The sequence below is a fragment of the Phalangium opilio genome, unplaced genomic scaffold (assembly GCF_054372755.1).
Source record: "Phalangium opilio isolate 3A_F unplaced genomic scaffold, DU_Popi_V2 ptg000014l_1, whole genome shotgun sequence".
Classification (NCBI taxonomy): Eukaryota; Metazoa; Arthropoda; class Arachnida; order Opiliones; family Phalangiidae; genus Phalangium; species Phalangium opilio.
The window spans coordinates 2,858,414-2,873,926 of record NW_028324149.1 but is presented as its reverse complement, the minus strand read 5'-3'; the positions used below and the strand labels follow the sequence as shown (position 1 = coordinate 2,873,926).

Below are 15,513 nucleotides of genomic sequence, written 5' to 3'. Positions count from 1 at the left end.
TTGTAATTTCGAATGAAACAAAATGACATACGCTAACCGAATATTCCACGTGACGTTAAACTAGCTCGCTGATTGGGTGTACACGTGTACGCTGGCTCACTTGCTCTGCCTATAGTAGAAAGTTGAGCGCGTTCAACATTTTTCTCTCTTTCGCCTCTCACTCAATGGTTACAGATCATTTAGTCGGCGTACTTGACGAACGTCGCGTACTTAGCTTGGCGGGGGTGAACATTTTCACCTAGTGCGGACGTAGCTTTAAGGTGTTCCGCGGACCTCACTTTGGGGGTGATCTCATAGGAAATAAATTGCGAGTTTTGACTATTTCGTGGAAAGGTTTCAACAATCCTTAAAAAATTACGTATAAATCGTTTTTGTCAGTTTGCTGACGTCACCAAACTTAAGTATTAAATTATTTAGGAGTCATTTCCTTCCACGTTTGTATAGTTAGTTGAAACAAAACCAAAATGAATTTAGTTAGGTTGATTTTCGCAACTACTTTACTACTCTTAAATGGTAAGAAATAACTAGTCACGTGCTCGGACTCAAAACCCACGTTTTGGTTCCGGTTAACTCTGTTAACGAGTGATTCTAGACTTATGGCATAAGTTTATAAGATATGTTGCATAAGTATGAAACTACCAATACTTCGTAATGCCAGAGACGAGAATCTACGCCGTTTCACCTGTAGACGGTGTCACTTCGTGACAAGCTCTCAGTTACAAACTTATGGAACATACCTTATGAACTTATGGTTATGGTTAATGAGAGGAACTAAAAAATGACGTAATAATCCGAAAATTGAACTATTTTTCCAAATTCCCTGATTTTTCCCGTTTAATTTTAACCATTGAGCAAAGTGCTTCGTACCATATGTATTTGTCATCCAACATTTGCGTAACTCATTTGGTTCGAAAGCTGTTTTATCACATCTATTGACGTCACTCGTTAACATTTGTTTCTTAACTACTCCGTATTTAAATTAACCCAAAACAATTTAGGAATTCAATTATCAATCTCTAACGAGGAACCATACGAAAGTCGAACCATAAGCGGTTGCGCTAAGAGAGTGTCCGAATGTCATAACAGGGCCTTGGAAGTTAGTGGAGGTTCCGGAACCGTTTCCCCTAATAATTACCCCAAGAAAGTGTTTTGCAAGTACCTCCAAGAGATTAAATCATGCCAAAACAATCAAGGAGATATTTGCGTGGAAGATCCGGCCTTTCACGCTTTTCTAAAAGAACCCAACGAATACGATCGACGTCACGCCAAGTGCGCTTCAACGTCTATAATTCCATCTCTGACGCTAGTACTAATTTTTACCGTATTTAAATTAAAATACAATTTATGATGATGAATGTAATTTGTTGCACGTTTACTTTCAACATATGGTATTTAGCAAGTTCGTTAATTTTTTGGGTCGGATAAAATATTGCTCAAAACGGTACGGCGTGTATTATTTTTCTAATCGTTTAAACATAAGTTTATAAAATATGTTACCACCATAAGTTTGTCACTGGTTAATGAAAACTTGTCATAAAGTGACGTAGGTCAAGCGACACCTGTTGAGGCCCTGTCAAAGGCTTAGTACAGACTAAATAGGACTAGATGGACTGCAAAATTAACCACCATCGCTTGTCGTTCTCCTTCGAACCAGCTCGAGCTGTAAGTCTCTAGCATTACGAAGTATAGGTAGAGTCATACTTATGGAACGTATCTAATAAACTTATGGCTTTATACTTATGGCTTTTTTTATATAATTCAGCTGGAGTAACTAGGTATAAAACGGCTGTTTCATTTTTTACCCATATATCACCATGAACGAACACTACACCGCGATTACGTAAGCCATAAAGCGCGTAAAGGAATCAGCGCACATTTGAATCGTCACAGTTACGATTACAGTGTGTTTTACGAATGACCCCCTAGAGAAAATTGAAGTCACGTGTTCAGTTTCTTACTGAACTTTAAAGGGCTCATACGTAAAACACTCCAATAAATCGTAACTCGTAAATGGGAGCCATTGTGGGGGAAAATTGTCATAGAAGTTACATTTTCTACTCAAAATCGTAAGAAATACCCACTGAAACACCCTGTGGTACTGTGAGGCAAGGAGCTAAAGGGATTGGTAGTCTAAATTGTATGGCCTGAGCTGTTGACTTCCAATATGGTCGCCTAAACAGAGGTAAGAGATAGGAGTGTGTGACGTCAAGAGAAAGTTCGTGGTACCAGATTATACCATAACCTACGCCAAATCGATAATATATAGAAATGCCCCCTACCCTTCCCAAAATACATCGCGAGCCAAAAAAAAACCCAATCACAAATCGAAATAATGCGATGACGAATGCCTACTCTATCCAATCTTAAATTTGGACAAAGATTACATAAAAGGTATCGACTGCATTTGGCTAGATCAAAAAATAAAAGCAAATAATCTTTGGCGAAATGAAACTAGAATCGAAATGCAAACTCATCAATCGAGTTCGAAACGTACGTAGTACGAGATGAAAGATTTCTATCATCCTTGGGAAACCGCCCAGATGACGGTTCTACTCTAGATAACCTTATGGTCAAAGAAGGGGGATATTTAAACGATATATACAAAATAGGCCCTCCACGGAGTGGTGCGCACGAATGCCTTTAAATAGAAATTACTTTCATGCAATTCCAGCGAGACTAACTCAATTTTAAAACCATAAGAAAATCTAATAATTTCGTTCGTTTTTCAAAACGCATCCCTGATTTTTATAAACAGCGGCGTGTTTAGGAATTGGGGTACGCGTTTTTATTGCACATGGTGCGTGTCTACATAGGATATGCAACGTTAGTCGCGTTATATATTCATTCAACAACGTCAAGTTAACGGAACCACATTGCATTGCGCAATCGGACAATTATAGACTATAAGGGTTTAGTTAGCGTTGGCTTTTGACGCAGTATACCTACGCGCGCGCGCGTTTCATTGTACTTACAATTCTAATTCGACTATACATTATTGTATCACCACAATGTGATACACTAAAATTCACACAATCATGCTTAGAAGGAAAATGGTTCGGTACTCACCTGCTCGAAGCCGCCGAGAAGTTCCGTTGTATCCATTTCGGAGTTGACGTTTAAGATGCTCAAACGATGATCGGTTAAGGAACTCAAAAGTTTCACCATGCTCGTTTTGCCAGTTCCGGATGGTCCCACCTTTTTTTAAGTAAACGTAACCTAATTGTTAGAATGAGCTAAGCCTTGTCTCGTCTAAACCAAGGATATCGGATAGAAATAGGGGCGCTAACTGTGGAACAGTTTAGGTCCGGTGGGACGCTAGAAAGGGGGGAGGAATACTCGGGAAAATGGCGGGCGGTCTAAGTCAGACGACTAATTGGTAAGTAAGCTTAGACTACTAATTGGTAAGTAAGCCTGAGTTTCTCAAAAACAATTATACGAAGGATTCAACTTACCAAGATCGCCATCCAATTCATCTCGAGACACTTGGTCAAACTCTGAAGTGGCTTAAGTTGACGATTCAAGATCAAAGTCTTTTCACTCGTAATCAGATTATCATTTTCCACAAGACTAGGGGCGCTCTGCCGTTTCAAAAAAGAGTGTCCAACTTGAAGGTAACTTCCGTTTAGGGCCAATTTAGGTGCGGGGGTCGAAGCCGGAGTTTTAAAAACAGAGTTAAACAACTCGATAACCTACAACGGAAAATTAATAAAAGAAAAATAGGCTTAACGTATAAAAATAAGCTTAGGGTATAAAGGAAAATGAGGTAGAAACGCGTACCTGTTTTTTGTCCTCTTTGGACCTCATTCGATCCGCGTATACCAGTTGTACAAATTCACCAGGTAGCGACGTATTACGGGTAGCCTTGAGTAATTGCGCCCATCTAATTAAGTCTCGCAAATTGAACTCCCATGGTGAACCGTTAGATCCAAAGTGGGTTAGTTCGGAACGATTCTCAATTGAAGTCGCCGCTTCGAGTTTCTCCGAGAATTGTACCATCTTCCGAATGGTCTCAAAGTTCAAGGCAGGGAAAAGGGACCTTTAAAGACGCAAAAAACCAAAATTAAACGAATCAACGCGAGCTAGGGAGTTCACGGAATTATTGGCGTACTTACGTTAAAATTATTTCAAGGTCAATAGAGGTCAAGGGTTCAACGTAAACTTGTACGAATCTATTCAAGAAGGATCTGGGCAAGCCTTTTCGGGCTCCTCCTTGAGTTTGAGGGTTTTGACAAGCGAAAAATCTGGTTTCTCCTTGAGGAACTTTGAAAGTTCGGTCCAATTCCGGGATATAAACTTCCCCGCGATGATCCAAGCACGCGTTCAAACCTTCCAGAACGGATTGGGACGCCAGATTCAATTCGTCCAATAATAACCAATGCCCGTTTTTAAGAGCTTCCAACAAAGGGCCGTCACGCCATTTAAATTGACCAGCTTGACCACCTTCCACCGGTAAATCGGCACCGAAAAGCTCGGAAATGTCCTGAAAATGGGTTTAATACGACGCGTTCTTGTTGTTGCTCTAAAGATAAATATGTGTTGATTCGCCTACCGTTTGTTCCGATAAGTTGATACGAATCACAACATGCCCTGACATTTTAGCTAATGACGTAACGAGGGCCGTTTTGCCAACACCGGGAGAACCTTCCAACAAGATTGGTTTAAAGAGTTGCATAGCTCTTAGCAACCGGAAGGCGTTCACATTAGGCGTCGGAGCGTCAAAACAATAGAAACCAACTGGACTCCCCTTATTGCCTAATTAAACCCAGTACCGCGGGCATAAATATTACTTAAAAGTCAACTAATCGCGTCACCGGGTGATTAACTTACCTTGAGGTATAAAAAACGGTTCAATTCCAAATTTATCTTTGTCAATTTTGAGTTCAAGAATTTTGCGCTCTTTATCGAAACCGAGACTCATTTGTTTGTGCAAAAATTCCAAACTCGAATCTTTCAATAATTTAATTTCCTTGGAAGTGCCCCCTGAAGTTAACCCCGCCCCTAACGAATCTATAAAGGTCATTTGAGCACCGTGTATATAGGCTTCGCGCACGCTCATTGCGGACGTTTCAACGCAACAATTCATAAACTGAGTCCATGATAACAAATCTCTTATGGTAACGGTACATCTAAAGAAACGTTACATTTTAAATAAAATGGTTGACCAGACTGAAGAACTAAGACGTACCTTTGCGCGAGTGGCGATATGGTCAACCATTCCACAAACTCAACCATGGCCGGACCAAATTGGACTGGTCCATCATTAGGCCTAATCATATTCCCATCAACAATTGCCTGTAGATCAATCTTAGACGCGATACTAGGGCACCATATTTCGGTAAACCGATTCCTAAGTGCCGGAGACAACTCTTTCTTTCCGTAATCGCCACCGGGATTCATGGTGGCCAAAAACCTAAAACCTTCAGCGGCAATAATATACATGGGTTGATCATCACCCGAATTGCCCTTTTCGGCTAAAAGCAAGGTTCCTTCCGGTTCCAGAACACTGTTAAGTCGTTCCAAGACCGAATCATCAGCCAATGATATTTCGTCGGCTAGAAACATCTGACCATCGCGCATGGACTTAACTAAGGGACCATCGGCCCATTCGAATAATTTTTCGGAATCCTAATAGTTATAACGGTGTAGTTTATAAATTAATTTTAATTAATACTAAAAGGGGCGCTAATCTTAATTAAAGTAATCGTACGGTTTTATTCCTCGTTGGTCTAAGTGAGCCTAGAAAGTCAGCGCTTTCCGAGTGCATATGACAATTAACGGTAAATAGATCCTTATTCGTTAATTGGGCTAAAATTTGGCATATTGTTGTTTTACCACAACTGTCAAGGTAAAATTTATATTCGTTTCAAAGGTCCTAATTTGTTTAAACGTTAAGTAATTAAAAACATTACGTACCCAGTATCGCCAACTAAAAGTACAGGTTCTCCGAACCTCAGGGCTTGACCAACCAAAACCGCTAGTCTAGACATATTTTGGGTCCAAATAATTTTTTGTTTTTGACCCTGTATTTGTCTCTCCATTGATTGGCCAGCCACAGAGTAAACGGTGGAATTTAAGATATCGGTTGTAGTTGGGGAAGGAGGTATGTCAACGGGGTTAAATAGGGCAAGTGGATTGACCGTTCGTTTTAAGTGCTTTTTCAAGACTTCAATTATGACTTGTTCTTCCTCGGGTCGACGGACACGCCCCCCGAGAAGAAGGTAACCTAAGGATAATGCCAATCGCGTTCTATCAGGTCCAGCAATACCGGAACATCGTATAAAAACCGCGACAGTCGAGTAATATCGTGTAAAAACCGCGACAATCGCGTAATATCGTGTAAAAACCGGGACAATCGCGTAATATCGTGTAAAAACCGGGACAATCGCGTAATATCGTGTAAAAACCGCGACAATCGCGTAGTATCGTGTAAAAACCGCGACAATCGCGTAATATCGTGTAAAAACCGCGACAATCGCGTCATATCGTATAAAAACCGCGACAATCGCGTCATATCGTATAAAAACCGCGACAATCGCGTCATATCGTATAAAAACCGGGACAATCGCGTAATATCGTATAAAAACCGCGACAATCGCGTAATATCGTATAAAAACCGCGACAATCGCGTAATATCGTATAAAAACCGCGACAATCGCGTCATATCGTATAAAAACCGGGACAATCGCGTAATATCGTATAAAAACCGCGACAATCGCGTAATATCGTATAAAAACCGCGACAATCGCGTAATATCGTATAAAAACCGCGACAATCGCGTAATATCGTATAAAAACCGCGACAATCGCGTAATATCGTATAAAAACCGGGACAATCGCGTCATATCGTATAAAAACCGGGACAATCGCGTAATATCGTATAAAAACCGGGACAATCGCGTAATATCGTATAAAAACCGGGACAATCGCGTAATATCGTATAAAAACGGGGACAATCGCGTAATATCGTATAAAAACCGGGACAATCGCGTAATATCTTATAAAAACCGCGACAATCGCGTAATATCGTATAAAAACCGGGACAATCGCGTAATATCGTATAAAAACCGGGACAATCGCGTAATATCGTATAAAAACCGGGACAATCGCGTAATATCGTATAAAAACGGGGACAATCGCGTAATATCGTATAAAAACCGGGACAATCGCGTCATATCGTATAAAAACCGGGACAATCGCGTCATATCGTATAAAAACCGGGACAATCGCGTCATATCGTATAAAAACCGGGACAATCGCGTCATATCGTATAAAAACCGGGACAATCGCGTCATATCGTATAAAAACCGGGACAATCGCGTCATATCGTATAAAAACCGGGACAATCGCGTCATATCGTATAAAAACCGGGACAATCGCGTAATATCTTATAAAAACCGCGACAATCGCGTAATATCGTATAAGACCCGCGGCAATATCAGAACACTATAAGATTCGGCGATCGCGTAATATCGTATAAAAACAGCGACAGTATCAGAACACTATAAGATTCGGCGATCGCGTAATATCGCATAAGACCCTTCAATCGCGAAACCAAATAAAACCCAGCAACCCGCGTTATGATAGAAACTTCTAACTTACCTTCATCAGCAATATGCTGATCCCAATCGTAGAAACTTAAATCTTGGGGAACTTGAGCTTTTTTATAGCGCTCTCCCCATCGGAAAAGATCTCTCAGTGTAATGAATCCCTGTTTACCCGCAAAAACCCCGCTCTCCCTTCGTCTTAGCTAAACATACCACGATAAAGACAATATCCCACAATTAAACCACCGGTAATTACTAACGACAACAGTTTAACAACGTAATAATAATACCTGCAATTCGAGCATAACTTTAACTAATTTCGCGCAATAAGAAGGCGGTAAACAACAACGTTTCTCCAAGATAACTTCGAGCTCCTTCGATGGAATTTCATTGAAATGCAACTCAATGAAACGATTTCTGAAAGCTCGCGATAACACCTGAAAAACGACATCCGAAAAAATCATCCTTACGACCCACCCTAATCACGTGACATAGCACCACGCCCAAAACAAGTGACAACATTGCTAAATGACGCAAATAATTTCAATATCGTTACGCAACCTACCTTACGCCCACCATAAAGTCCAGGTGGGTTTTGCGTCGCGAATAACAGAAACTGCGGATGGGCCTTAACTAAGGTTTGAGTCTCTGTTATGAAGAGTTCCCTGTTATCATCCAAAACTCTATTCAAGGCTTCCAAGACCTCAGTAGGCGCCAAGTTGAGTTCGTCCAAAATAATCCAATGTCCGCATCTCATGGCTTCGACTAATACACCCTCTTTGAAAACTAGCTTGCCATTGGCATCGGCAACGTAGTTTCCAATATATTCTTGCAAGTCAGTGTGTTCGTGGTTATTTACTCGAACGCAGACGTTTCCCGTCGCTTGAGCTAACCATTCGATTAAACTAGTTTTGCCAACGGATGTCTCGCCTTGAAGAAGTACTGGGAATCTCCTGAAAGGTCCCCATAAAGGTTTTCATGTCTTAAGTCTATTTTCCAAGACCTCAGTGCTGGATTAGTCACTGTAGGCACTGTAGGCACGTGCCTAGGGGCCCTGAAGCTCAGGTGGTCCCCGATGGTCAACCTTAAGTTTTCAGCAGTCATATCGCAGTGGGCCCCCCGATGGTCAACTTTAAGTTCTCAGCAGTCATATCGCAGTGGGCCCCCCGATGGTCAACCTTAAGTTCTCAGCAGTCATATCGCAGTGGGCCCCCGATGGTCAACCCTAAGTTCTCAGCAGTCATATCGCAGTGGGCCCCCGATGGTCAACCCTAAGTTCTCAGCAGTCATATGGCAGTGGGGCCCCGATGGTCAACCCTAAGTTCTCAGCAGTCATATCGCAGTGGGCCCCCCGATGGTCAACCTTAAGTTCTCAGCAGTCATATCGCAGTGGGCCCCCCGATGGTCAACCTTAAGTTCTCAGCAGTCATATCTCAGTGGGCCCCCCGATGGTCAACCTTAAGTTCTCAGCAGTCATATCGCAGTGGGCCCCCCGATGGTCAACCTTAAGTTCTCAGCAGTCATATCGCAGTGGGCCCCCCGATGGTCAACCTTAAGTTCTCAGCAGTCATATCGCAGTGGGCCCCCGATGGTCAACCCTAAGTTCTCAGCAGTCATATCGCAGTGGGCCCCCGATGGTCAACCTTAAGTTCTCAGCAGTCATATCGCAGTGGCCCCCGATGGTCAACCCTAAGTTCTCAGCAGTCATATCGCAGTGGGCCCCCCGATGGTCAACCTTAAGTTCTCAGCAGTCATATCGCAGTGGGCCCCCCGATGGTCAACCTTAAGTTCTCAGCAGTCATATCGCAGTGGGCCCCCGATGGTCAACCCTAAGTTCTCAGCAGTCATATCGCAGTGGGCCCCCGATGGTCAACCCTAAGTTCTCAGCAGTCATATGGCAGTGGGGCCCCGATGGTCAACCCTAAGTTCTCAGCAGTCATATCGCAGTGGGCCCCCCGATGGTCAACCTTAAGTTCTCAGCAGTCATATCGCAGTGGGCCCCCCGATGGTCAACCTTAAGTTCTCAGCAGTCATATCTCAGTGGGCCCCCCGATGGTCAACCTTAAGTTCTCAGCAGTCATATCGCAGTGGGCCCCCCGATGGTCAACCTTAAGTTCTCAGCAGTCATATCGCAGTGGGCCCCCCGATGGTCAACCTTAAGTTCTCAGCAGTCATATCGCAGTGGGCCCCCGATGGTCAACCCTAAGTTCTCAGCAGTCATATCGCAGTGGGCCCCCGATGGTCAACCTTAAGTTCTCAGCAGTCATATCGCAGTGGCCCCCGATGGTCAACCCTAAGTTCTCAGCAGTCATATCGCAGTGGGCCCCCGATGGTCAACCTTAAGTTCTCAGCAGTCATATCGCAGTGGGCCCCCGATGGTCAACCCTAAGTTCTCAGCAGTCATATCGCAGTGGGCCCCCGATGGTCAACCCTAAGTTCTCAGCAGTCATATCGCAGTGGGCCCCCGATGGTCAACCCTAAGTTCTCAGCAGTCATATCGCAGTGGGCCCCCGATGGTCAACCTTAAGTTCTCAGCAGTCATATCGCAGTGGGCCCCCGATGGTCAACCCTAAGTTCTCAGCAGTCATATCGCAGTGGGCCCCCGATGGTCAACCTTAAGTTCTTAGCAGTCATATCGCAGTGGGCCCCCGATGGTCAACCCTAAGTTCTCAGCAGTCATATCGCAGTGGGCCCCCGATGGTCAACCCTAAGTTCTCAGCAGTCATATCGCAGTGGGCCCCCGATGGTCAACCCTAAGTTCTCAGCAGTCATATCGCAGTGGGCCCCCGATGGTCAACCCTAAGTTCTCAGCAGTCATATGGCAGTGGGCCCCCGATGGTCAACCCTAAGTTCTCAGCAGTCATATGGCAGTGGCCCCCCGATGGTCAACCCTAAGTTCTCAGCAGTCATATCGCAGTGGGCCCCCCGATGGTCAACCTTAAGTTCTCAGCAGTCATATCGCAGTGGGCCCCCCGATGGTCAACCTTAAGTTCTCAGCAGTCATATCGCAGTGGGCCCCCCGATGGTCAACCCTAAGTTCTCAGCAGTCATATCGCAGTGGGCCCCCGATGGTCAACCTTAAGTTCTCAGCAGTCATATCGCAGTGGGCCCCCGATGGTCAACCCTAAGTTCTCAGCAGTCATATGGCAGTGGGCCCCCGATGGTCAACCCTAAGTTCTCAGCAGTCATATGGCAGTGGGCCCCCGATGGTCAACCCTAAGTTCTCAGCAGTCATATCGCAGTGGGCCCCCCGATGGTCAACCTTAAGTTCTCAGCAGTCATATCGCAGTGGGCCCCCCGATGGTCAACCTTAAGTTCTCAGCAGTCATATCGCAGTGGGCCCCCCGATGGTCAACCTTAAGTTCTCAGCAGTCATATCGCAGTGGGCCCCCCGATGGTCAACCTTAAGTTCTCAGCAGTCATATCGCAGTGGGCCCCCCGATGGTCAACCTTAAGTTCTCAGCAGTCATATCGCAGTGGGCCCCCGATGGTCAACCCTAAGTTCTCAGCAGTCATATCGCAGTGGGCCCCCGATGGTCAACCTTAAGTTCTCAGCAGTCATATCGCAGTGGGCCCCCGATGGTCAACCCTAAGTTCTCAGCAGTCATATCGCAGTGGGCCCCCGATGGTCAACCTTAAGTTCTCAGCAGTCATATCGCAGTGGGCCCCCGATGGTCAACCCTAAGTTCTCAGCAGTCATATCGCAGTGGGCCCCCGATGGTCAACCCTAAGTTCTCAGCAGTCATATGGCAGTGGGCCCCCGATGGTCAACCCTAAGTTCTCAGCAGTCATATGGCAGTGGGCCCCCGATGGTCAACCCTAAGTTCTCAGCAGTCATATCGCAGTGGGCCCCCCGATGGTCAACCTTAAGTTCTCAGCAGTCATATCGCAGTGGGCCCCCCGATGGTCAACCTTAAGTTCTCAGCAGTCATATCGCAGTGGGCCCCCCGATGGTCAACCCTAAGTTCTCAGCAGTCATATGGCAGTGGGCCCCATATGGTCAACCCTAAGTTCTCAGCAGTCATATGGCAGTGGGACCCCCGATGGTCAACCCTAAGTTCTCAGCAGTCATATCGCAGTGGGCCCCCCGATGATCAACCTTAAGTTCTCAGCAGTCATATCGCAGTGGGCCCCCCGATGGTCAACCCTAAGTTCTCAGCAGTCATATCGCAGTGGGGCCCCGATGGTCAACCCTAAGTTCTCAGCAGTCATATCGCAGTGGGCCCCCCGATGATCAACCTTAAGTTCTCAGCAGTCATATCGCAGTGGGCCCCCCGATGGTCAACCCTAAGTTCTCAGCAGTCATATCGCAGTGGGCCCCCGATGGTCAACCCTAAGTTCTCAGCAGTCATATAGCAGTGGGGCCCCCGATGGTCAACCCTAAGTTCTCAGCAGTCATATCGCAGTGGGCCCCCGATGGTCAACCCTAAGTTCTCAGCAGTCATATCGCAGTGGGCCCCCGATGGTCAACCCTAAGTTCTCAGCAGTCATATCGCAGTGGGCCCCCGATGATCAACCCTAAGTTCTCAGCAGTCATATCGCAGTGGGCCCCCCGATGGTCAACCTTAAGTTCTCAGCAGTCATATGGCAGTGGGCCCCCGATGGTCAACCCTAAGTTCTCAGCAGTCATATGGCAGTGGGCCCCCGATGGTCAACCCTAAGTTCTCAGCAGTCATATGGCAGTGGGCCCCCGATGGTCAACCCTAAGTTCTCAGCAGTCATATGGCAGTGGGCCCCCGATGGTCAGCCCTAAGTTCTCAGCAGTCATATAGCAGTGGGCCCCCGATGGTCAACCCTAAGTTCTCAGCAGTCATATCGCAGTGGGCCCCCCGATGGTCAACCTTAAGTTCTCAGCAGTCATATCGCAGTGGGCCCCCGATGGTCAACCCTAAGTTCTCAGCAGTCATATCGCAGTGGGCCCCCCGATGGTCAACCTTAAGTTCTCAGCAGTCATATCGCAGTGGGCCCCCGATGGTCAACCTTAAGTTCTCAGCAGTCATATCGCAGTGGGCCCCCGATGGTCAACCCTAAGTTCTCAGCAGTCATATCGCAGTGGGCCCCCCGATGGTCAACCTTAAGTTCTCAGCAGTCATATCGCAGTGGGCCCCCGATGGTCAACCCTAAGTTCTCAGCAGTCATATCGCAGTGGGCCCCCGATGGTCAACCTTAAGTTCTCAGCAGTCATATCGCAGTGGGCCCCCGATGGTCAACCCTAAGTTCTCAGCAGTCATATCGCAGTGGGCCCCCGATGGTCAACCTTAAGTTCTCAGCAGTCATATCGCAGTGGGCCCCCGATGGTCAACCCTAAGTTCTCAGCAGTCATATCGCAGTGGGCCCCCGATGGTCAACCCTAAGTTCTCAGCAGTCATATGGCAGTGGGCCCCCGATGGTCAACCCTAAGTTCTCAGCAGTCATATGGCAGTGGGCCCCCGATGGTCAACCCTAAGTTCTCAGCAGTCATATCGCAGTGGGCCCCCCGATGGTCAACCTTAAGTTCTCAGCAGTCATATCGCAGTGGGCCCCCCGATGGTCAACCTTAAGTTCTCAGCAGTCATATCGCAGTGGGCCCCCCGATGGTCAACCCTAAGTTCTCAGCAGTCATATGGCAGTGGGCCCCATATGGTCAACCCTAAGTTCTCAGCAGTCATATGGCAGTGGGACCCCCGATGGTCAACCCTAAGTTCTCAGCAGTCATATCGCAGTGGGCCCCCCGATGATCAACCTTAAGTTCTCAGCAGTCATATCGCAGTGGGCCCCCCGATGGTCAACCCTAAGTTCTCAGCAGTCATATCGCAGTGGGGCCCCGATGGTCAACCCTAAGTTCTCAGCAGTCATATCGCAGTGGGCCCCCCGATGATCAACCTTAAGTTCTCAGCAGTCATATCGCAGTGGGCCCCCCGATGGTCAACCCTAAGTTCTCAGCAGTCATATCGCAGTGGGCCCCCGATGGTCAACCCTAAGTTTTCAGCAGTCATATAGCAGTGGGGCCCCCGATGGTCAACCCTAAGTTCTCAGCAGTCATATCGCAGTGGGCCCCCGATGGTCAACCCTAAGTTCTCAGCAGTCATATCGCAGTGGGCCCCCGATGGTCAACCCTAAGTTCTCAGCAGTCATATCGCAGTGGGCCCCCGATGATCAACCCTAAGTTCTCAGCAGTCATATCGCAGTGGGCCCCCCGATGGTCAACCTTAAGTTCTCAGCAGTCATATGGCAGTGGGCCCCCGATGGTCAACCCAAAGTTCTCAGCAGTCATATGGCAGTGGGCCCCCGATGGTCAACCCTAAGTTCTCAGCAGTCATATGGCAGTGGGCCCCCGATGGTCAACCCTAAGTTCTCAACAGTCATATGGCAGTGGGCCCCCGATGGTCAACCCTAAGTTCTCAGCAGTCATATGGCAGTGGGCCCCCGAAGGCCTATTTACTAAGTCAGCGACTTTTTACCCGTATCCCCGAAATATCGCGGTTCCCCAAAGATATAAATTAAAATTGAACTTACATGGCGGAAACGATTCTGGCGATATCGGCTAAATTCCTCCTTATGGTTTGCGTCAAGACATAATGAGGTGGAAAATGAGATTCATTGGGTCCTTTCCTCACCCAATACCCTTCGATACGCAAATAAGTAGCCGGTGATTTTTTACTAGTCGGGCTCATGGGTAACGGCAATTTTTGCTTCAAAACCGATTTCTCCGATTTGCCAAGGATATGATTGGCTATCATCTTTTGAACGAGGGGATGCGAACTTCTATCCAATTGGGTCAAAAAACTCAAACAGAAAGCTTCGTAGAGAGACCGTTGAACGCTTTGATACGGATTAGAAGAGGCGTAACTCAAAGCGCGGCACAAAGTTCGTAAACTATAATGAGGGGCGTGTCCCGTTCCATCCGTTAGAGTTTGATTGGCGGCTTGCTTAAGTTGGAGGTAAAGGGACACGACGCCATCCAACAAGGGTTTCGATAAATTCAGATTTTGAAGGTAACCTTGACAGAGAATGGTAAGTTCTTCGCGGCTGTTTAATTCCTCCATGTAAATTTCGGTAAAACGGTTCCGAATCCCGGATGGAAGGTCTTTTTTACCGACATCAGTTGCCGGGTTCATGCAAGCGAATAACCGGAAATTCGCGTGTCTTTTAATTGGTTCTTCATCACTGTTTTAGTAATAATAAGAAATGCAAAGGGTTGCGTTTTAAAGGTACGAAATTTGTTGCGGGTTTGAAAATATAACGCGAAATAGGCAATTGGTCGCGCGTTTAAAAATATAACGCGAAATAGGCAATTGGTCGCGCGTTTAAAAATATAACGCGAAATAGGCAATTGGTCGCGCGTTTAAAAATATAACGCGAAATAGGCAATTGGTCGCGCGTTTAAAAATATAACGCGAAATAGGCAATTGGTCGCGCGTTTAAAAATATAACGCGAAATAGGCAATTGGTCGCGCGTTTAAAAATATAACGCGAAATAGGCAATTGGTCGCGCGTTTAAAAATATAACGCGAAATAGGCAATTGGTCGCGCGTTTAAAAATATAACACGAAATAGGCAATTGGTCGCGCGTTTAAAAATATAACGCGAAATAGGCAATTGGTCGCGCGTTTAAAAATATAACACGAAATAGGCAATTTGTTGCGGGTTTGAAAATATAACACGAAATAGGCAATTGGTTGCGCGTTTAAACAGAACTCGAAACAGGCCTAAAAACTGACCTATTTTCCAGCAAATTGACGGACAAGCCATCCAATATGGTTCCCAAGCATTCGAGTGTTTCAGCTTCAGCCAAATTGATCTCGTCCAATAATATCCAACTGCCTTCTTTCAGCGCTTTAATCAAGGATCCAGGAATGAAGGAAAACACCAGAGTACTTTCGACACGTTTCAACTGAAGTTTAAGTCGGTTCAACTTCTCCCCTAAATCAGACCATCTCGAATGCAACTCGTCACTAGTCATTTTTGGCGCGGCTCCTTCTAGACCTTCA

The 15,513-nt window shown here is 46.1% G+C and overlaps 2 protein-coding genes across 2 annotated transcripts in view; one reads left to right on the top strand and one right to left on the bottom strand.

Moving 5' to 3' along the window:
* LOC149705097 (midasin) overlaps window positions 1-15,513 on the bottom strand; it is an 80,096-nt gene that overhangs the window by 58,114 nt on the left and 6,469 nt on the right. Inside the window, exons 11-24 of the mRNA XM_089865242.1 lie at window positions 15,244-15,508; window positions 14,039-14,689; window positions 8,109-8,496; window positions 7,834-7,980; window positions 7,599-7,746; window positions 5,914-6,223; window positions 5,708-5,837; window positions 5,186-5,625; window positions 4,828-5,126; window positions 4,550-4,752; window positions 4,113-4,480; window positions 3,778-4,036; window positions 3,453-3,689; window positions 3,067-3,195 (exon numbers count right to left, since the gene is read on the bottom strand). Of these exons, the coding sequence (XP_089721368.1) occupies window positions 3,067-3,195; window positions 3,453-3,689; window positions 3,778-4,036; window positions 4,113-4,480; window positions 4,550-4,752; window positions 4,828-5,126; window positions 5,186-5,625; window positions 5,708-5,837; window positions 5,914-6,223; window positions 7,599-7,746; window positions 7,834-7,980; window positions 8,109-8,496; window positions 14,039-14,689; window positions 15,244-15,508 (3,974 nt within the window). The remainder of the gene's footprint in view (window positions 1-3,066; window positions 3,196-3,452; window positions 3,690-3,777; window positions 4,037-4,112; window positions 4,481-4,549; window positions 4,753-4,827; window positions 5,127-5,185; window positions 5,626-5,707; window positions 5,838-5,913; window positions 6,224-7,598; window positions 7,747-7,833; window positions 7,981-8,108; window positions 8,497-14,038; window positions 14,690-15,243; window positions 15,509-15,513) is intronic.
* On the top strand, window positions 145-1,495 carry LOC149705098 (uncharacterized). Its single transcript, XM_089865284.1, has 2 exons — window positions 145-513; window positions 999-1,495. Exons 1-2 carry the CDS (start codon window positions 465-467, stop codon window positions 1,346-1,348), a joined length of 399 nt encoding a protein of 132 aa, XP_089721410.1. The 5' UTR covers window positions 145-464; the 3' UTR covers window positions 1,349-1,495.